This window comes from Chrysemys picta, chromosome 3, assembly GCF_011386835.1.
Source record: "Chrysemys picta bellii isolate R12L10 chromosome 3, ASM1138683v2, whole genome shotgun sequence".
Lineage (NCBI taxonomy): Eukaryota > Metazoa > Chordata > Testudines > Emydidae > Chrysemys > Chrysemys picta.
The window spans coordinates 56,847,264-56,870,107 of NC_088793.1; the positions used below are offsets into that span (position 1 = coordinate 56,847,264).

A 22,844-nucleotide genomic window follows, 5' to 3' on the forward strand; every position below is an offset into this window, starting at 1 on the left:
TTTTTTAAATATTTTAAAGTAATTTCAGTTGGTCATATTTGCATCAATTTGTGCTTTACACCTAAATTAGTTTTACCATTTAAAACATTATATATGTAATTCTGTTTATTAATTAGCTAATAAAGAGAAAATGTTTAATGGAATATCCCATTTATTCAGATATCAAATCTGTTTTCAAATAAGCCCCTTCCCTTTCTCAGTGCACAGCTGAACACTAACATTTTTGCTTACATATTACTAAAGAGAAAACACATTCTATTATGTAAGAGTTGTTGTGGGCTTGGGGCAGGAGAGGGGAAAGACAAAAGTAAAATAAAATGGTTTAGCATGGATGTGTCTACTAGGAACTGAGTTAAGACAAACCATTTTCCTTCTGATGCTGCCTGACCTTGATGTACAAGGACAGCTGTACTTACGTACTATTCCACAAAATCCCTGACCCTTTATTTAATTTTGCCAGTCTGAATTTATCAAGGATTCTAGTGGAAGTTACATGTTCTCTCTTAAATTAGGTAGTCTTTGTAATGTATTTTCTGCAGTCATTTCTCTAATTAAGGTATGGAAAACTTAGGGTATGTCTACACTGGAAACTTCAAAGCGCTGCCATGGGAACGCTCCTGCGGCAGCGCTTTGAAGTGCGAGTGTGGTTGCGCACGAGCGCTGGGAAAGAGCTCTCCCAGCACTCGTTGTAATCCACCTCCACGAGGGGATTAACTCTGAGCACTGGGAGCATGGCTCCCAGTGCTCGGCGCCTGTCTATACTAACACTTTAAAGTGCTCAGACTTGCTGTGCTCAGGGGCGTGATTTTCACACCCCTGAGCCAGCAAGTTAGAGCGCTATAAAATGTAAGTGTAGACAAGCCCTTACACTCCAAGTATTTACTAAAGTATCTGAAGAAAAATGTCAGACAAAGCTATAGGTATCAGATTCTCCTTTTGAACTACATACATACATACATACGCGCGCACAAACACACACACACACACACACACCTTATCTGAGCACTGGATCACTTTATTCACAGTATTTCACTAAAGCGGTTTCGGTTTCTTATAGACAAGAACACATTTGCACAGGAAGGAACTGCTATAGTGCAGATTGACTTTTTGTCCCCTAAACAAAAGTAAATTTAGTTTCAGTATTAGGATTTGTGTGTGGTTATGACAACAGCAGAATAATTATACATCAATACATTATGCATGTGCATGGAAAACATTCTAAAATAGCTAAAATATAAGCATGAAGTTAATCCAGCTAACATTTTGCCAATATCGTTTACACTGATTTGGCAAATGAAATAAACTATGCTGGCAAAACCACTTTGCCAATATAAACTGCATCTACACTCTGAGGGTTGTGCTGACTATTCTGCTATGTAAGCCTTCCTCCTGCATAAAATACAAAACACCTTATATTTAACAGACAATTTGTAGCAAGCAACTTAAGTAACTTACACACACACACACGCGTGTACAAAGGTTTAGACTAGAAACCTCAGTGGCGGGATGTTCACCAGGGGTAATGGCATCACCACATTCCCTCAAACTAACAACCCAAGCATAAAGTGGATGCACAGAAACCTTTCCATGGTTTTCTTTATTTTGGGTCACTATTCCCATGATGCACCCTCCTGACACATACCAAATTAAAACTAAGCAGGTCAGTTTTATAGGATTTACGAAAGATCTACCTTTGATCATATGTTATGACACAATCTCAACTACAGAGGTGCTCCCATGCTACTATAACAGAATAGGACAATAAAGTCACTCACTCGAGACTTCTTGTGTGTACCTCTAAGTTTTTCAAGGCAGTTCTGCAGCTTGCTACCAGGGGACGACATATTTCACAAGGCACAGAGGTCCTCAAAGAATCAAAAGACAGGATGGCTCCCCAGGTAAATTAATTTGATTTCTTTGCATTTTGGAAAGTTGGGTGTAGCCCAAGCATCCTAGGTATTCAGCAGCTTTCAGCTGAGTGAGAATTGCAGTAAAAGGTTGAGAGAAGAGGGTTGCCACACCAAAAGCTGTAACTTTATCCAGCTGAAAGATCTTAGCAGCTGAAGAAAAGTGCTGAAAGTAGCAGACATATCTAATTATATTCCAATAACCCTTTGACAAAGATCAGACTGCAAGTTGACAGAGTATTACAATGCTGTAACTGTTGTATTAATGAATAATTTTGTAAATATTGACACCCACAGTTACATTATAAGAAAATACGTAAGGAATGAAGTACTTCAGAATATACGCCAACAATTGATGGAGATTAGGAAGACTCTTTCCCTATGGGCAGGTTAATCCATAATTATCCACATTAGGGTTTCTGATCTGACCCAACACAATTGTCATGTTCTTAAAATGATGAAAAATTCAAGGACTGCCTCTGCTATTGCTCTCTTCAGCTGAGTGAGAATATTATGTTCACAGAAATAGAATAGTGCCAAAGTCCTCGAAGGCCAATCTCAGTAATAAAACACAAACTGAAGACACCCACATTTCTCTTCTGCTTTTAGTTCATTGTCAATATTTTCAAATGAGCATAAATTAAATCATGAAAAGTTACATAATTTTCTGCTAGTATACGAAGTATTAGAGGATAGTTTGAAGAGACCATGTTAATTAACTGCTGGCTAAAAAAGTAGATGTTACATGCAAATGAACCTTTAAAATCTACCACGGGAAAAAAAATGTATTGATTCAGGTTGTCAATCAAGCTGCAGGATAGAAAACCACACAAAAAAATTAAGGATACTCAAGTTAATTTGCAAATTGTTAAATAGCTAAGAACAAAAATTAATTCTTACATCATGAAGATGAGAAGCCAGGATATTTTTAGTGAGCAAATTCTGACAAAAAGAATCAATATTCCTTGGTTGGTACATTGTGCAAACTACCACTTGTGACAGATACTATGAACCCAGGCATATATTAAGATCTTTATCCACTTTATAAAGGTTTTCTATCTCTGTGAGACAGGGATTGCACGTTGGTTTGTTGGGGAGGATTACTGAGCTCTGTCTAGAAACTAAAATCAGTGGGACCCTGCAGACTGGTAAACAGAACCACCTCTTGGGTAAATTGCATATGCTGATTCAGACTAGGCTCAAGGGACCCAGGAAACACAGGAAGAGCTTGGTGTATAAAAGGCCACCTTGAACTGATGGGGAACGAGGAGCCTCGTTCTGATGTAACGAAGTGACATGAGTCTTTAATCCAGGGGACGAAAATCCTGCACTGAGGGTTTGGAGGACTGGAACTTGCCAGGGTCTCTATAGGAAAGATGAGGGATCTCTGGTAAATTTAAGTATGTATTTAGACCTTTTACTGATACATTTTCTCTAAGGCTTTTGTCCTTAAATAAATGTACTTTGCTTTGTGGAAGCAGCCTTTTTTTCTTCATCAGCCTACATCCTTAGGTGTATAGGGCATCCACCAGTTTCTGCCATTTATTTAAGTCTTGTACTGGTTTGTTCAGCCCTCCGAGTGTCATGTTGATATATTTGACTTCTTCCTCAAATTGTTTGTGTAGTGTTTCTCTAGGTTAGTGGTTCTCAACCAGGGGTACATGCACCCCTGTGGTTACACAGAGCTCTTCCAGGAGGTACATCAACTCATCTAGATATTTGCCTAGTTTTACAACAAGCTACAGAAAAAGCACTAGCAAAGTCAATACAAACTAAAAATTACATACAGACAATGGCTAGTTTATACTGTCCTATATACTATCCACTGAAATGTAAATACAATGTTTATATTCTTGCGAAAATAAGCAATTTTTCAGTAATAGTCTATTTTTTATGTCTGCTTTTGTAAAAGTAGTAGTTTTTATGCAAGTTTAAACTTGGGGTACACAAGACAAATCAGACTCCTGAAAGGGGTACAGTAGTCTGGAAAGGTTGAGAGCTACTGCTTTAGGTCACTCCCTTTTTCTCTTCACATATTATAACTTGCCATTGAAGCTGGAAGATGCCACCAACACAAGTGTGTCCTAAATATGTCCACTGTTGTCCTCTTTCACTATGTTTGATGCTTTAGATTGGCTTGTTCTACTTAATTTCTGATGTTGCAAGCAATTATTTCCGATGAACTCTGAAGATCTTCTGCAGACATTTACTTTGGAAGGAGTTTATCTCATCAATTTCTGTTGTAGATTTCCATGACACTGCTCCAGTGGTCTTGCCACAGGTAAACAAACATCAGGCCAGATCCACACTAAAAAGTTTGACGTAGTTGGGTCAACCTCTCAGGATGTGAAAAATCCATGCCACTGAGCAATGTAGTTAAGCCGACCTGCTCCTCCCTGTAGTATAGGCAGTTCTAGATCAATGGAAGAAAATTCTTCCATCAACCTAGCTACCGTCTCTTGGGGAGGTGGATTAACTACAGCAACAGGAAAACCCTCCCTGTAATGAGTGTCTTCACTGAAGTGCTACCGAAGTGCAGCTGCAGTGTTGCAGCATTTCTACTGTAGACATAGCCTCGGTGTGAATGGAAAAGAAAACTTCAGGAGCTGAGCTAGGTCAGACCTACTAAAATAATCACAAAGAACTTCAGGGGGCTGGAGCCTAAAACCCTGGTCTTAAAGGAGAGACACAGGTCCTTGTGTAGAGACAGCTCACTGTGAGAGACCTGAGACCCAAGAGGTTATTACTTGAGTAGATGGGGGGGGAGGGGAAGAGAGAGGAGAAGAATCTTTGTTACTGATACTACAGAAAAATAGTTTAGGAGTTTAAACATTAAGCAATATGGCACAACAGGATATGCACTGGATAGGGAATAAAATCACCACTTATTTTTATTTTATTTTACTTTACTGTTAGCCAGGAAGCCAAACACTACACTCAGAAATGCAGACCTCTGCATGATACCTGAAACATTTTACTGCAGCTGTACAACAGCCCTATGCCCATAATTAGGACAGACTTAAAAACAATCATTTAATGCTTTTCTTGATTCATCTGTTATGCCAAGAGTGATCATTCCAAATTAAAAAAAAATGTTAAACAAAGTAAAGTTTCTTCTGCAGATCACTCTGGAGACCATCTTATTGCTCTCCTTCTCAAGCCATGACTCAGTGCTTATCTTCACTACTGTGCTACATCAGCACAGCTGCAGCAATAAAGTAGAGCTGATGTAACGCATCTGGTGAAAACATGCTATGTCAACGGGAGAGCACTCTCCCGTCAATGTAATTACTCCACCTCAAAGAGAGGCAGAAAGGCAGAAGCTATGTCAGTGGAAGAACATCTCCCACTCACATAGTGTGGTGAAGACTACTTTAAATTGATGCAACTTGGGTTGGTCGGGGGGGGGGGGGGTGTTTTTTCCACTCCCCCACACGACATAAGTTACATTGACTTAAGCAGTAGAATAGACAAGCCCTGAATATTTCTCCCCACATCTGCCTTCTTACTCTTCAGCTATTTTTTTCTCTTCTTCTTACAGAGAGAAGCGGCTCCAAAATCTCTACTGACTTATGGTGATTTAGAGAAAAAAAAATAAAAAAAAATCGGTTAGTTTTAAACAGAGCAATCTTTTGTTCTGTGAAGTGCTACCACTCAGCTGCCTAGAGTGGATCCTGGCTGACAGGGCTTCACTGGTGAAGGGATGTGAAGATAGACTTATGTCAAAGAGGTGGGAAGGGAAAGGCATCTTAATAACTGAGGGGGGGGGGGAAGTGAGTTAGTATAATATGCATAAAGCAAAGGAGAAGAATATTGCACAAAGTAAATTATTTAAATTTATCCAACTTACATTTTACCATATTTATCAAACGTCATTATTTACCCTTTAAATGACATTAGAAAATGTTGTTTGATTAAGAGAAGTTATTAGCAATTTTAACACAAGTCAGCAGTGATCTGATCTGTGGTTCAGTTCTATTAAGACTGTTCTGATCTATTGTATTGTGCCAGGATATTACTATAACTAATTACCAATAAAAATAAAGGATTTTCTAACTTTTTTTTAAGTGACATGATAGTAGGTTAGATACGTTTTAGTGCTTCTTTGAAAATACCTCATCAATAGCAAACAAACTCAAAGTAGCAACTTTACATAGACCCTACTCTAGACCCAAGTATTTAGGAAACTAACTCTTATTTTCAAATATAGTGCTTAGCAAGGACTGCTATTTTGATTTTTAAGTAATGGAAAAGAATGTTCCATGGCTAGATTTGCCTGAATTAAGAATATCTAACGCTTTTTTCCTTTTTCCCTTGTTCCATCTGTTGAGTTCATAATATGCCTTTTTATTGCAATATTTTGCAAAAATATGCTTTGTTTGTATACTACAGAGTTCATTGCAGATTACATCAGAAGTATCCCTGAAAACTTTATTGTATTCTCAGCCTCTATAGATGGTTCTGAAGAAACAAGCTATGGAGAATGAGGGAGTTATATGCATTTTTTATATATAATAGACATGCACACACGTTTACCTGTGTGATATTATCCTGCCTGGCTGCATAGAGGAGGCTGCAAAGGGGAAGTTAACAGGAAATAAAACAATGGCAAATACAAAGGACTATCACAGAGAATGCTAATGATAAACAATGGGGAATGCATTATGTGGGAAATAACCCCCAGTCTGTCACCCCACTAGAAGGGCAACATTTACTCTTCCTAGGCCAAACTTACGACCAAAGGGTATACCAAAAACCTTAAAGATGCCAGGATAGGCAGGAAGGGAGGGCGAAAGGGTTGTCAGCTTGCTGACCAACACACAGGGAGAGAGAGAAGCCGCAGCAAGACAGTCTGCTTCACCAAGCCCGAGATAGAGGAGAGGGGAACTCAAAATCTTACAAAGACAGATTAAGGTGTAGGTAAGAACCATGTGTATAGGTCTTTTATTGTTTTTTTTCCCCTTTTGCTCTGTGTGCTATGTTCCTTCGGGTGACAGAACAAATACTTTTTTTGGAAGAAGCTGTCAGAGTCAATCAGCTACTGTCACAGGGTCCCAAAGTGAAAAGACTCATAGGGGCAAACCCAGGCCTGTTCTACACTATGGGGTTAGGTCGAATTTAGCCGCGTTAGGTCGATTTAAAAATGAATGCGTCCACACAACCAACCCCGTTCCATCGGGCTAAAGGGCTCTTAAAATCTACTTCTGTACTCCTCCCCAATGAGGGGAGTAGCGCTAAAATCAACTTTGCTGGGTCAAATTTGGGGTAGTGCGGATGCAAATAGACGGTATTGGCCTCCAGGAGCTATCCCAGAGTGCTCCATTGTGATTGCTCTGGACAGCACTTTGAACTCCGATGCACTAGCCAGGCACACAGGAAAAGCCCTGGGAACTTCTGAATTTCATATTCTGTTTGGTCAGCGTGGCGAACTCAGCAGCACAGATGACCATACAGTCCCCCCAGAATTGTAAAGCATAGAATGTTTCTACGTTCCCCGTCATCTCCGTCCCTGAGGTTAGCGCAGCTTGGAAGGTGGAAAAAAAACGCACTCACGATGACATGATTTCTGAGCTCATGCAGTCTTCCCGCACTGACAGGGCACAGCTTAATTCATGGAGGCATTCAGTGGCAGAGGCCAGGAAATAATTAAGAGAGCGCAAAGAGCGGACACAATGAAGTGTCTGTTAGAGCTGCAGGAAAGCCAACAAGAGCACAGCCCCCCGCTGTATCCACTGTATAACCGCCTACCCTCCTCCCCATGTTCCATAGCCTCCTCACCCAGATGCTTAAGAACCCTGGGGTGGGTGGGGAGGAAGAAGGCTCTGGGCACCCAGCCACTCCACTCCAGAGGATGGGCCAAGCAACAGAAGGCTGTCATTCAAACAATTTGATTTTTAGTATGGCTACAATAAGCAATGTGGCCTTGTCCTTCCCTCCTCCCCCACCCCACCCGGGCTACCTTGTCCATTATCTCAATTTTTTTTTTTTTTAAATTAAGGAAGAAAGAATGCATTGTTTCAAAACAATAGTCACTTTATTTCGAAGGTGGTTGGCTTACAGGAAATTAAAATCAACAAAGGGGGCGGGTTTGCATCAAGGAGAGAAACACACAACTGTCACACCAAAGCCTGGCCAGTCATGAAACTGGTTTTCAAAGCCTCTCTGATGCGCAACACACCTTGCTGTGCTCTTCTAATCGCCCTGGTGTCTGGCTGCTCAAAATCGGATGCCAGGCTATTTGCCTCAACCTCCCATTCAGCAATAAACATCTCCCCCCTTACTCTCACAGATATTATGGAACACACGGCAAGCAGCAATAACAGTGGGAATGTTGGTTGCGCTGAGGTCTGACCAACAGCACCAGTGAGCTTTTAGACGTCCAAAGGCACATTCTACCACTATTCTGCCCTTGCTCAGCCTATACTTGAACTGCTCCTTACTATTGTCCAGGCTTCATGAATGGATCCCCTGAGCTCGTTGCTGGGGAACAGGAGAGCAGAGTTGGAGGGGAAGTGATGGAGCCATACATCATGCCCTAGAGGTGGCCAAGCTACATGTCTGACGAGGATGATTACCACTCCTACTGCAACGTCTGCTGCCAGCAGCACCCAGGAGGACCAGTACGGATCCCCTGAGCTCATTGCTGGGGAGCAGGAGAGCAGAGTTGCAGTGGAAGTGGTGGATGACTACAGTTAGCAGTCCTACAGCACCGTCTGCTGCGAAGGCCAGGAGCTGCTGCTGTATAGTAATGCCAGCTGCTGCAGGTGCTTCTGTGTCTAATGCTTGGAGGTCCGGGTAGGGCAAGGTACCTCAGCCAAGGCAAAACAGCAAGAGCCCTGGAGCGGTTACATGAAGTGCTATGTGGTGTTCCAGTACTGACCGGACTAGAATGTACAGCTGCAAGACTTCTTCACCAGTGACAAAGGACAGGAATATGATGCACGTAAAATCTAAAAAGGCCCACACATTTCCCAGAGTCACTACCCTTGATAACAGAACGTCAATGATTGCATTGGCTACTTGGATCACAGCAGCACCCACAGTAGACTTGCCCATTGGAATTCTGGGTTAAGCTCCCAATGCCTGATGGGGCCAAAACATTGTCACGGGTGGTTTTGGGTACATGTCATCAGTGGCCCCTCCCACCGTGAAAGCAACAGCAGACAATCGTTTCACACCTTTTTTCCTGGATTACCCGTGCAGACGCCATACCACGGCAAGCATGGAGCCTGCTCAGCTCACTGTCACTGCTGCTGTTGTGGGCAAGTCTACTGTGGGGGCTGCTGTGTTCCTACCAAGAGACAGCTTTAGTCAAGATGATGTTTAAGAGAGCAATACTTGGCTTATACAGACCTGCAACAGTAATCTTATACATGTGCCTTTAATATGTATGTTGCAAAAGTAGTAGCAACTCCTTCATAAATTTACTGAAAATTGAAGGGATGTCGTACAAAACACTACCTTCTTCTCAAAGGTTGGAATTCATAGTTTGAAGTGTGGACTAAGGAATTTCTCGGAGATGCAAAAATAAGAAACAGACTATCTTGATTTATATTATTCATGAGAACAACTCACTCCATTTGAAATACCACTATAACCATAAAAAGGTACATTTCTTCACATTGACATCCACATCTCATACTTCCCTAGCACAGATACTTTAATAAGAGTTTCCAAGAGAGTCAGAAATTGTTCTGCAAAACTCAATTTTGGCTAAAATTCCCTGAAAAGTTTCCCTGATAAGTTATCAATATCAAGAAAATAAATTTAAACCTTCAGCTTGTAAAGTGCTGTTGACTACGTTCTACATATAGTCTATATTACTGAATTGACACATTTTAAATTTTAATCTGGTATTCTCTCTCCTCTCCTTTGCATCCTTTCACGTGCAGTGGAGAGGAAACAGGGAAAAAGGCCCAGAAATGGGTGTATAGAGGAGAAAAGGCAGATTAGTGGCCTTCTCACACAAGATTGAAGAGGTTATTCTGATTTTTGGGAACCCATCCTTGGGTTTTCCCTCTAACAGGGAATCATTTAGCCCTACCTTATATGAATGTTCTAGAAAAAGGCTTAAAGGTATATTACAAGCACTTAAAGAGTTAAACTTGTACTGAAAGTCAGACCAGGAGAAGTATGTAATCTGATAATTGTACCAACTTTCTTGAACTACTGTGATTGGATCCCGGGGTTCAGCCTGGGACTGTGGGACCGCTGTGCCCCCTTAACTCTCCAGCCTGAACTCTCACTCTCTCAATGCTTTGCTAGTGACAAGCAGCAAACCCCTTCAAGAGCTGTTATCACTCAGCACAACCACTGTGGAGCCCCACACCCAGCTAAATTGCATGAATGCTCCCAGAGCCACTCATGAATCACACAGAGAGGCACAAATGCCCCCAGCCTTGTATCTCAGGAATATACCATTTTGCACTGCTCAAGACCTTTTCTTGAGTAATGCAAGTTTATTAATTGGTTCACTACTTCATCAATGGAAAGTGGATACACACCATCCTTTGTAAACCTGAGCTGATTTACCAAAACACTTTAGGCAAACTCACTGGTAAAGATAAACAGTAAAACAAAATCTATCTTTTGTAATCAATAAACTTAAGTGATTATAAGTGACAGGTAAAAAGTCAGAGTAGTTATTAAAAAGAAAAGAAAATATAAGCATGCAATCTAAACCTTAACCGTTACCACACTAGATAGTATTTAAACCAAGCAATGTTCTCACAAAGATCTTACAGTCTTTAGTATACAGTTTTGTCTCTTAAACCTGGGCAAGTCTCCTCTGTTGGAGTCTTGTGTTTTCTGAAAATTCTTGTTGCTTTCAGCGTAGGTGGGGGAAGAAGGCAAATCATGGGGTCACTGGGCTTTGTTTTATACCCTTAGTCCCATGTGTTTAGAAAACACAAGTCCAGGCATGTCTGGTGGGTATTACTGAGTGCCCAGGCAAGGTTGAGCAATTCCCCTGGTGTGGCCTTGTGCAAGTGAGTCATTGCATCATAGCTTCCTTGCTGGACAATGGCTATTCGACACCCTCCCAGGCATTGGTTACTTTCCTTGCTGTTTTCTCTAGGGAGCTAATATCTGGCTGATTCCACAACTTACAGCATGTTTTAGTGACAACCATACAATACAATCTCATAACTCCACGTGTATTAATGATATACATATTTAAATAGAACAATGACTTTCAGCAGATCAAAACCTTTCTCCTGATACCTCACATGGCATGCTTTATATGCAATACCACAATTTTATATAAATGAGGAATAATGGGGATTACAGGGTGCTGCCCCAAGGTATAGAATGCCACAGCTACAATGTAGAGGAACTTGACAACAAGCAGATCCTTTTATTACCCTTTAGTGTCTCCTTGCTTTGCCTTTAATATGAAAGTATTTCCATCCAAGACTAATTTTTTATGAGAATTGCAAGTCAATATCAACAAAATAGCAATACAAGACAGAATTAAAAGTGTGTGTAGAGGGACAGAGACTTACTGTGTAGGTGACAGCTGCCAACATTCCAATCAAGGTCAAGGAGCTAATGGAAAACGACAGGGCAGCCAAACCATCTGTAAAATAAAAGTAGAGAAAAGCCTGCTGAAAATAAGACATGACCCAGAATGGAGAGTGGATTGTTTTCCTGAATTAAAAAAAAAAATATATATATATATATATATATATATATATATATATATATATATATATATATATATATATATATATATATATATATATATATATATTTATTTTTCAACCTTAAATTAGATTAGCTAACATTTTAAATCAACCACAACAATTAGTTAAAACAGAAATGTTGTTAGTTTTTTAATTACATGCCAATCCAAGTAAAGCATATGAAAAACGTCATAATATACATAAGACGGGAGAAAACACGAAAATTTAACAAATGAGTGATGAAGTCTAGCATTATTGGCAGAGTGGAAATGGGGGTTCTCGTGTCAATAGACTATAAAAAGTAAAAAGTAGCAGGGAGATTAAACCATGATGTCCTTAAAAGATGAGCAAGTTGTGCTTGATACCCTAGACGGGGAAGCCAGTGGAGGGATACAAAGAGAGGTGAGGTGGTCAAAATGATCTATATAGCATGATTTTTTAGTGGATAAGCAACACAAGACTGCATTTGTCAAGGTTGGAGAAAACTCTCTCAAATTAACTCAAATTTATATAGTGTGTTAGAAAACATCTTGATAGTTTGGAATTAGTAATTTATATTCTTATGGGAAAGATTAATGTGTCATTTTCTTTTAAAATACATACTAATTGGGACTCTAGCAACCATGTACATCAGCTAAGAGCTATTCAATAAATCCATGCCCACAATCCTAACCATTACATTCTTATTTTGAATTCCTGTCACCATTTTGTACAGGACCCAGAACAAACAGAATTCTCACTTTTTCTTCAGTGACAAACAGCAGTCATTTTACTTGAACATGTCCCTTCAAAAACTATAAGCAATCTACAAATCTGAGACCCAATATTTCATCCACCATATAAAAATTATTTTTCCAGTAAAGGTAAAAAATACACAAGTGAGAAAAATGCGTCTGATGCCATAGTTTCTAGAAGTTGTTAGCCTTTCATCAGTTACCTTCACTTCTGAATGGCATACTCAGTAACAGCATTACTTTCACTTTATTACCAGCACTATGTACATGAGCTCAGATGGCCATCACCATCTATGTTTAAATATTCTCATTCTACATGTAGGCTTGAGGAAAAAAACTGCAATTCTGTATTCCTTCCTATGAAAAACAGGATTTCTATTTCATATGTATCAAAGTTCTCTTCTCTTGCATAGCAGTCTTGTGATTACTTTTCTCTTTTTAGATTTTTTGTTTATACATAAACCCATTACATTTATTCAATAAAAGAACACATTTGGTCTAGAAGATGTGCTAAACCATAAGGTTCTAAAGAGAACATACCCGCAAAGTACTTGCTGAAACAAAATATAGGTACAGATATCCTATTTTAATATCCATCAAGAACAAGTACGCTTTAAGGGTCTTCCAATCCTGAGCAATAGAACATTAGTAAAAATATATTCATGAATGCCAAAAAACCTGATAGCCGACCAGAAACTCTGCTGGCAAAAGCAGAGAAAAACTGCTGAAGTACATCTGTAACACTGGGTGGAAGGGGGAGCGGAGATCTAACCAAAGCCAATGCCCCCTTGACCTAGAATTATGCAGGGGATTCTCCTACTCTGGGGGCACCATGGTCCATGTGGCCCCACCTGCTCCTGAGCCATCTGAGCTCAGGAACCCACAGAAGTTACTGGAGGAGCCAACCAGAAACTGAGCCAGCTGGAGCAGACAAAAGTAGCTTAAAGTAGGAGCCTGCAGACTCAGATGATGTCATCTGCATCCAACTAGTTTTTGAAAGCTTTTATTCTGGGTATCTTCCCCTCTGATGATTGCTTATTTGCTCCCTCAGTCTCTTAACTTCAACCTGACTCCACCTCGCCTTTGTGCTCCTTTCTTTACCTTCACCTTTCCCTCCCTTACTCTCTCTCCTTTAATGTCCCCCTACCGAAAGCTTATGCCCAAATAAATCTATTAGTCTTTAAGGTGCCACTGGACTCCTCGTTGTTTGTGTGTTCATATTGCTCGAATCTTTATAGGTTAAATCCCTTCCCTTTCACCCTTTATCCTGTGATGCCCATGTAGCAGCTGTGACTGAAATTCTTTCCATTTGTACGTGGGAAGGAGTGTGACCTTCCTGATGTAGATTTGGGTACAGTTATCCACATCTTCCAGCTCAAGTTGAGACTAGTGTATGGAAGTAGGTGGGGCTATCCCTTGAGAGCACCCAGAATCTAAAGTTTTAATAAAGCAGTAGCCACAGTCTGCACTAAATTGCAAGTCATATAGATGGCATGTTACTGTTACTCCACAATAGGGAATTGTGGATTATCAGCCTCTGGATGGAGCTGAAAGTATTGGTTTTAAACTAGAGAGATTTAAGGTGTTTTAAGAACCTGGTTTTCTGACAAACTGCCTCTTTCACCATGCCCTCCTCAGTTACTATCAGATGACATATGTCATAACTATAAAGGGAAGGGTAACAACCCTCCTGTGTACAATACTATAAAATCTCTCCTGGCCAGAGACACCAAAATCCTTTTACCTGTAAAGGATTAAGAAGCTCAGGTAACCTGGCTGACACCTGACCCAAAGGACCAATAAGGGGACAAGATATTTTCAAATCTTGGTTGGGGGGGGGGGGGGAAGGCTTTTGTTTGTGTGCTCTTTGTTTTGGGGGTTGTTCGCTCTTGGGACTAAGAGGGACCGGACATCAATCCATGCTCCCCAAATCTTTCTGAACAAGTCTCTCATATTTCAAACTTCTAAGTAACAGCCAGGCAAGGCGTGTTAGGTTTATCTGTGTTTTCTCAACTTGTAAATGTTCCTTTTGCTAGAGGGTTTACCTCTGTTTGCTGTAACTTTGAACCCAGGGGGTTCCTCTGGGCTCTTTGAATCCAATTACCCGGTAAAGTTATTTTCCATCCTGATTTTACAGAGATGATTTTTTTCCTTTTTCTTTAATTAAAATTCTTTTTAAGAACCTGATTGATTTTTCACTGTTTTAAGATCTAAGGTTTTTGGATTTGTGTTCACGAGGACTAATTGGTGAGGGTATACTCTCAAGCCTACCCAGAAAAAGGGGGGTAAGGACTTGGGGGGGGGAGGGCAATTAGTCTCAAATCTGCCCAGGAAAGGGGGGTGAGAGACTTGGGAAATATTTGGGGAAAAGGAAGAGTTCCAAATGGCTCTTCCCTAAGATTTGGGAACACACTTGGTGGTGGCAGTTTACTATTAATCTAAGCTAGCAAATAAGCTTAGGGGGCTTTCATGCAGGTCCCCACATCAGTACCCTAGAGTTCAGAGTGCATACTTTCTCAAAAGATGTCAGCCCCATATTTTAAAAGGAAGGAAAGGTGTCTGGGACAGTTCTTCAGGAGGGTTCTTGAGCTTTGGATTTCTTCTTCCCCTCTAGGTCCTTTGAAGCGTAAAAGTATTTTCTAGGCATGTTGAAAAGCTCATCTTTATTTCAGATATTTGGAGAGGGGATGCACTAACTAGTACGGTGGCAAAAGGCTGGGTTATTTTGTGGGCAAGTATTACATAGATTTTGTTGATTATTTGTAGTGTGTAATTTTAGTTTTTGTAAATGTGATTAATGTGAATTGTAAGAATTTTGGATTATGTCTCTGCTCTTACAATGTTATTAGGATAGCTTTCTACTTGGTTATTTCCATTAATTAAACCTTTTAATGTAGACTGCATATGTATATTAAGTTGGCAGAGCAAGCAAGTTGATAACACATGAAAATATTTTGGATAGAGGAGATTTAAAACAGGATGTACATTTATGGTAAAATCTCACTAAAGAAAATAGACACTTTTAAAACTGATTGAACAAGACCTTATATAGAAGAGAAATATGCTGCATTTTTCTAAACAAACTTTATATGGATATTATTGTTCTGAGTGTAGCATCATTTAGTGTCAAGTCAACCCGCAATACTACAACTACTATCAAAACCTCTTTCCAGCTTCTCAGTCTTACTTCTGTGGTATGTCAAAGTTGTATGAAATTTGAAGTATTCCATTTTAATTAAACAAAGTTAGTATTATTAAAAAAAAATACTAGTAACAGCTACACAACTAAACATTCAGTACTAGTTCAGCTGCATCTGTCAGCAACAGGAAATTTTCCTAGGGTAAAACAAACCAAGTATAAAATTGTACACACCCAAAGTCTTTTTTTAAAGCCATTTTTATGCTCCCCTTCCACAAAAACACATTGTCTGTAATTCCCTAGCACTCAGATTTGAAAACACCTAGCATATTAGAATGATGATTGATGCATTTCATTTCAGTATCATGTAAACCCTAAAATAAGTTACACTTCAGAACTGCTAGTAGCACTTTTAGAACTCCTTGTTCCTTGGTTTGCAAGCTATCATTCTAGATTTTTAACAGGTGTGTTTTGACATAAAGCAATCATCTGTAACTTAACAGAAAAATTTCATTATAAGAGTTGAAATTCCCTTGAACGTTTGGAGATCTCTCTAATGCAATACCGACAGTTTAAAAGCACAGTTCTACTCTGAAGAGATTGTAAAAATGACACCTTATTGAACATACACACTCACCTCCATCCATGGGGTACGTACTCAGAATCAACCCTCCTTTCTTTATTGACCAAGGACCAAGTTTTGCCTTGATTTAGGTCCTACAGTAACCTTTTGAATAACAAGTTTTTACTCTTATTAGCACTACAAAGCAAATGTAGGAGAATGAGCTGGATTCTATTCTGGCTTGGCTTTCAGTCAACACAATGATTAACTGCAGAATCTTTACATGAAAAAAGTTTGAGTTCCAGGTTGTACACCAAATTTGCAGGCCTAGCAGTTCAAAAAACGTTACTACTTGTAAACACATCAGATATGGGGTGCGATGTATCACTCCATATGTGTTATGGAAATATGCTTATGAATATGACATAACTAGAATATGCTTAATGCTAAATACCCCTTGTATGGTGTCATTAGAAAGCTTGTAATCTACCAAGTTTGTCCATCCTATTTGTTTGCACGTATTATTTCTATATCTGGAGTTGGGAGAATAAGATATAAACTTGCATCACTGATGCAAACATTAAGTGGAGGCCATTAAGGATGCTCCAGAAACGATCAGTTGTAAATGGCCGTAGTTACTTGAAAGCCTTCGTATCTGTGGGCCAGTTCACTGGGACTGGAGACTAGGAGTCTTACAGTACATGTGACCATGTCACCTGATAATGAAATCCATCTTAAATCTGGTACTTCTCCGTTTAGGAGGGAGGGATGAGGACCCAGAAAGACAAAAGATTCCTGCCTTGTGCCAAAGCTATAGAAGGGGGTGGAGCAGGACAAAGAGGCTGCCAGTCATAAGAAAACCCCTGCTTACTACTTGAGAGTCTGCTTGAACAAACAAGGATTATACCAGGGGAAAGGGCTGGGCCCAGACTAGGAAGGAGTTTAGTCTGTGAAAGAAGCTTATTCAAACATCTGAGAGTGAGATATTACCTGTAATCCGTTTCTTAATGCATTAGGCTTAGACTTGGGTGTTTTTGCTTTATTTTGCTTGGTGACTTACTTTGTTCTGTCTGTTATTACTTGAAACCACTTAAACCCTACTTTTTATACTTAAGTGATTTTTTTTATTAATAAACCCAGAGTAAGTGATTAATACCTGGGGGAGCCAACAGTTGTGCATCTCTCTCAATCAGGCTCAGAGGTAACTTCAGCACAACAGGTGACAGTCCCAAGGGGGTTTCTGTGACCAAACCCATCACATGGGATATAATTGCATACATCATAGAATCATGTGACTGGAAGGAACCTCAAGAGGTCATCTAGTCCAGTCCCCTACACTCATGGCAGAGTAAGTATTATCTAGACCAGTGGTTCTCAAACTTTAGTAACCCGAGGACACCCATTTTGATTTACAATTTTGTCATGGACCCCCAAACTCCCAGCTCAGCCCCAAGCCATGTCCCCACTCCACCCCTTTCTCCAAGGGCCTGCCCACCCCTCTTACCACCCCCTCCCCTGAGCATCCCCATACCCACTCTCCCTTCCAGCCCCTCATGCATGCTGGGCAACAGCTGTTCCCCAGCATGCATGAGGCGCTGGAAGGTAGGAGGAGAAGTTGAGGGAGGGAGGGGGAGGAATTGATCAGCGGGACCCGCAGACTTCCTGGAGTTCCCTCGGAGACCCCAGTTTGAGAAACTCTGATCTAAACCATTCCTGACAGTTTGTCTAACCTGCTCTTAAAAATCTCCAATGATGGATACCCCACAATCTCCCTAGGCAATTTATTCCAGTTCTTAACCACCCTGTCAGTTAGGAAGTTTTTCCTAATGTCCAATCTAAACTTCCTTTGCTGCAATTTAAGCCCATTGATTCTTGTCCTATCCTCAGAAGGAAAGAATTTTTCCTCACTCTTCCTTGTAACAACCTTTTATCTACTTGAAAACTTATGTCCCCTCTCAGTCTTCTCTTTTCCAGACTAAACAAACCCTTTTCCCCCCCCCCCTTCCAATCTTCCCTCATAGGTCATGTTTTCTAGCCCTTTAATCATTTTTGTTGCTCTTCTCTGGACTTTCTCCAATTTGTTCACATCTTTCCTGAAAAGTGGCACCCAGAACTAGACAATACTCCAGTTGAAGCCTAATCAGCATCAAGTAGAGCGGAAAAACTACTTCTCATGTCTTGCTTACAACACTCCTGCTAATACATCCCACAATGTTGTTTGCTTTTTTTGCAACAGTGTTACACTGTTGACTCATTTAGCTTGTGGTCCACTATGACCCCCAGATCATATTGACCCTCAAGTGTTGTTTTAAAAACAGGGAACAAATTCACTTTTGAAAGTTTTAGCCACAATCTGAAAATCAGAGTAAAATATAGAACTTCGATGCCAATTTTATAGTCATTTTCCAATTTATAAGAGCACTTAAAACTGAAGCAAGATGCCCTGACTAGTCCACATGCAAAGTCTGGTCATCCTATAGTAAAAGCATCACCCCTTCACCATTACAATATACAAAGATCAATTTTAGCAATTAGATAATTAGAATATAGTTGGAATTGTTTATTAAAGCAAAAGTAAGTTATCTAACTTGCAGACAGATGAAAGTTGTTTCTTTAGTTACATTAATATTTTAAACAAGTGAAAATTTGCTTTTAAGATTGTGATACTACACCCCCACATTCTTCACAGATACTGTTATGATATAATTATGGCATAAGTATGATGTATTTTATGCATATGTTATGTAGCTCGGGGAGTGTTCAGTGCTGAGCAGTGGTGACTGCTAAATTTGTTAGTCTCTAAGGTGCCACAAGTACTCCAGTTCTTTTTGCGGATACAGACTAACACGGCTGCTACTCTGAAACCTGCGATGCCAAAGAAATTGCTATGTTAGCAGGATGCAGGAGTTGCGCTGGTCCCGCCTTGGGGTTGCGGTCGACCGTTGGAGTGCTGACCAGTGCCAGGTTTGGCTTGTTAGCTGGCATCAAGTCTTAGGTCGGTGCTGGTGACGGCAGTATTGATCGCGGTGCCGCTGCCTGTGCCGTGCTCTGCACTGGGGTAGTCGGTGCCGTGGAGGAGATTTGAAGTCTCAACTCTGGTGCTGCATGTTGGGGCTCAGCAGGAATCTGCTGAGGGATGGTGCCGGAGGAGCCCGGTGCCTTGTAAGTGCTCACTCTGGATGAATGGAGCACTGAGGGTAAAGACCTCGCTGGGGAAGCGCTCTATTACTGAGAGACCCTTGCTGGAGAGGTCGAGGCTCACTTCCTGACAGTTTTGGAAGTCGGAGCCTTATCAGAGCTCAGGGATCTCAGTCTGTGAGACTCTCCGGAGGATGTTTCTTGCGGAGGTTGGAGGGATTTCTCCAGCAGAAGCATTTTCAAGCAGAGATCCCGGTCACGTCTTGCCTTTGATGTTAAGTTGGTGCAATGTGCACATTTCTGGGAGATATGAGTTTCTCCCAGACAGCGAATGCAAGATGTGTGGCCATCAGAGACCGGCAGCGGTTCACGGCAGGAGTCACACTTTTTAAATCCTGTTGAGCCTGGCATGACTGCAGTTAAGCCTCTCCCGCCTCTCAAGAGAGAGGGGTGGAAGTTAATTGTAAAGGTAAACTGTAGAAACTGTTCCCAAATGGGGAGTTAAGAAGCCTTCTTCGTTCTTCTCTTTTCCCTGTTTTTTTTTTTTTTTTTTTTTATAAAAGAGATAACCTCTAAGAGGAACTAAGGAAACTAACTAAGTATAGACTAAAAAGAAGTTCCTATGTAACTTGTATACTTTCGGGGGGGGGGAGAAGGGGGAAGGAGGAGAAAGAAAGAGGACTGTGTGGGGCTCCGTCTGCCACCGAGGACGGTTGAGAAGGAACTGAGGGGACAGTCAGGGAAGCACATGCTACAGGAGGTGCTAATGGCTACATGAGACTACTCCTGTGTGCGCCCTTCCCCCTGCCAAGTTCTGCTGCGAGAAATCGCTGATCTCCAGCGCAGGGAGGCACCGACACCTAGAGCGGGGCACCCACAGGGACATGACTCGATGAAGAACCTTGGGTACTGCCAAGCTAACAAACATTTAATTTCACCCAGAGATTTTTTTCCTCAAGGTCATAAAGTTAAAGACTGTCTAAGGGCCATGCACCACGTACATTTAAACATGAAAGTGTTTATTTTTATTTAAATTAACACTAATTTGAATTTATTTTAAATAAACCTATTTTGCTCAGATACAACTTTACACCAAATAAATGAATTTTATAACCATCTCCCCCTTCTGGTCTCAGATCAGGAGACAAAAAACAACATTTAAAAAACCTATTAGTTAGCGAAATTCTCTGCAACTGTCCACCTCAAGTTGAACATTACCATGGGCGCAGATGAGCTTGGAGCTGAACTTTATCCATCAATCATGGTGCTCATTCAGATGCTGAAGGAGCCATATATTTGAAAGCCACCCTCCCAAGACAAACTACAAAAATGAAATCTCTTCCTTCCTAGCCAGCAAGCAGGACCCTATTAAAGGATGGGCCCATGGAACTCAAGCCCCCCAGAAGACTAGGGGCTCCATAATTATGAGTATAGATATTACTTTTTTTTTATTTAAAGAGCCCAAAAAACACCTGTATTCTGTATACACCTCTGCAAGAGTAGGAAATACAGTTCACAATTTTACATTTTTATTTACTAACACTTGATACCACACCCTTCTTATAAGATGGTGTGATGTGGCAGAGTGGCCTCCCACTGAGCCAGAGGGGAAGGGACCACACTCTGAACCCTGGTGGGTAGAGTCAGGCCATGCTCACCCCTCCACCAGAAGTCAGGGGGCAGAACAGGAAGTATAAAGGATGGATCAAGGAACTCAGTTGGGCTGCAGCCACCAAAGACGACAGATGCCTGCTGCCCGCTCCTGAGATGGGGGTCCGCTGCAGTCTCCCACCAACCTGAGGACTGGCCAGGGCTGCCTGCTGACCAAGGCACTGAGAAGTCACTGGGATTGCCTCTAGCTACCTACCCTAACGAGTCAGAAGACACCCCTGAGATGCAAGTATACCCCGACGGGAGGCCAGGAAGTGGCCTGTGGCAGCCAACCCTACTCTGGCTGCATTTCTGCCAGAGACATAGTCAGCATGTTGCGGCTGGATTCCCTACTGACCCAGTGGTGGAATACCCCACCACTGTTAGGGTCCTAGGCTGGGATGCAGTGGAGTTGGGAGGGCCCCATGTCCCCCTATCCCTTGCCACCCCAGCCCTGGAGTGACAGTCCCCCCCCCCCGTAGGCCAAGGAGCCTGCATTTGCCAGCCATCCACCAGAGCTAGGACACCCTGCCCTTTTTCTTTGCTCAGCCCTGAGTAAAGGCCCAAGCCACAGACTCCTTACTGCCCCATACTGACTGAGGGCCCAGGTCCATAAATGTTGGCTACTCTGCCCTGACTGCAGGCTAGAGACTAACTGACTGCTGCTCTGCCTGGACTGCAGGCCAGAGCCACAGGCTGTGTATTCCCCGGCTAATTCCTTAACTGTGGGCAACACACAGTGATGTGGTGAGGCGGAGTGGCCTCCCACTGACCCAGAAGAGCAGGGACCACTGCTAACCCACTACAGATGGTTTGAGTGTACTTGACACATTTATTTTTAGACATACAATGGTGCACTTGAACTGCAACATGAATATTTAAATTAACATACGTACCACCACATGCTTGCTCACATTGTCATTGAAAGACATTCTAACTACTTCTGATATGCTAATTTACAAATCATGGTTTCGTACACCAACTATTGTTTAAAAGAAGCTGCTTTATTAGAAAATAATCAGAAGTTTAATTAGTCTGTTTTAAATCCAGAAAAGTCCCTACAAAAGAGTTGTGAAGTGGCTCGGAGGGCGGGGCGTGAAGGAACAATGCAGCCTGACTGGAGCTGGTGATCAGAGCTGGCCTTAGGGTGATTCCCCCAATTCCCCCGAATCAGGCCCCGCACCGTCCCTAAGGACCCTCCGCCGACGTGCCGCTGAAGGCACCGGCAGCCAATAGAGCTGCCACCAAAGTCCCACCGCTGTCTTCAGTGGCAGCTCTTTCAAACTGGGCCTTGCAGTGCCTAAAGCCGGTACCACTGCAAAGTGGTAAAGGAAAACAATGAGAATATATTGTCAGCATGATAGACAGCTGCTGTGCTGAGACCATAGCTTAAGTGTTTCAAAAGCATAACAAAGCAGCAATTTAAGGAGGGATATGAATGATGCCAGTGAAGTGGTTTTGTGGATGTTTATGGGGAAATCTACCCATGAGTGAGAGGTAGCAAGGGCACAAGCATCAAGGTGCTGTTTCAAAGTGTAACAAATGGGTAATGAATGCTGGCATGTGTGGCACACCACATACAGGAGTTGTCATATCCACAGCATTTAAGAGTTAAGTTTCATGGCAATAAACCATGAAGGGCCTTGAAAACAGAAAGATGAAATTCTGGCCCCACTGAAGTAACAATAGGAATTTTGCCATTATCTTTAAAAAAAAAAAAAAAAAAAAAAAAAAAAATCAGACAAAGGAACAGTATCCAGGAACTCTTAGTCTTGATATACACATTTTGTGGTGGTAAAAACTTGCAAATACACACTAGCAAAAAGTCATTTAGTGCCTTGGTCATATCAGTTTATGTATTTTTCTCTGAATTATTCTGTTTTGAATATATCCCAGCATCTTTTGATTATGGCTTAGTGTTGGCCAGAAGTCTTCATTGTTTTCTCCAAATAACTTAAGAAAAAGTTTGGTGTATTTAACAATTTAGAATTTTATGAGTAGTTTAATTTTTTTTTTCACCCTCCAGTAAGC

General features: G+C 41.3%; 1 protein-coding gene across 5 annotated transcripts in view; it reads right to left on the reverse strand.

Moving 5' to 3' along the window:
• LMBRD1 (LMBR1 domain containing 1) overlaps positions 1-22,844 on the reverse strand; it is a 216,375-nt gene that overhangs the window by 130,208 nt on the left and 63,323 nt on the right. For all 5 annotated transcript variants that reach the window (XM_005280088.5, XM_065587944.1, XM_042848855.2 and 2 more), the window contains exon 7: positions 11,411-11,484. In XM_005280088.5, coding sequence (XP_005280145.1) covers positions 11,411-11,484 — 74 coding nt within the window. The remainder of the gene's footprint in view (positions 1-11,410; positions 11,485-22,844) is intronic.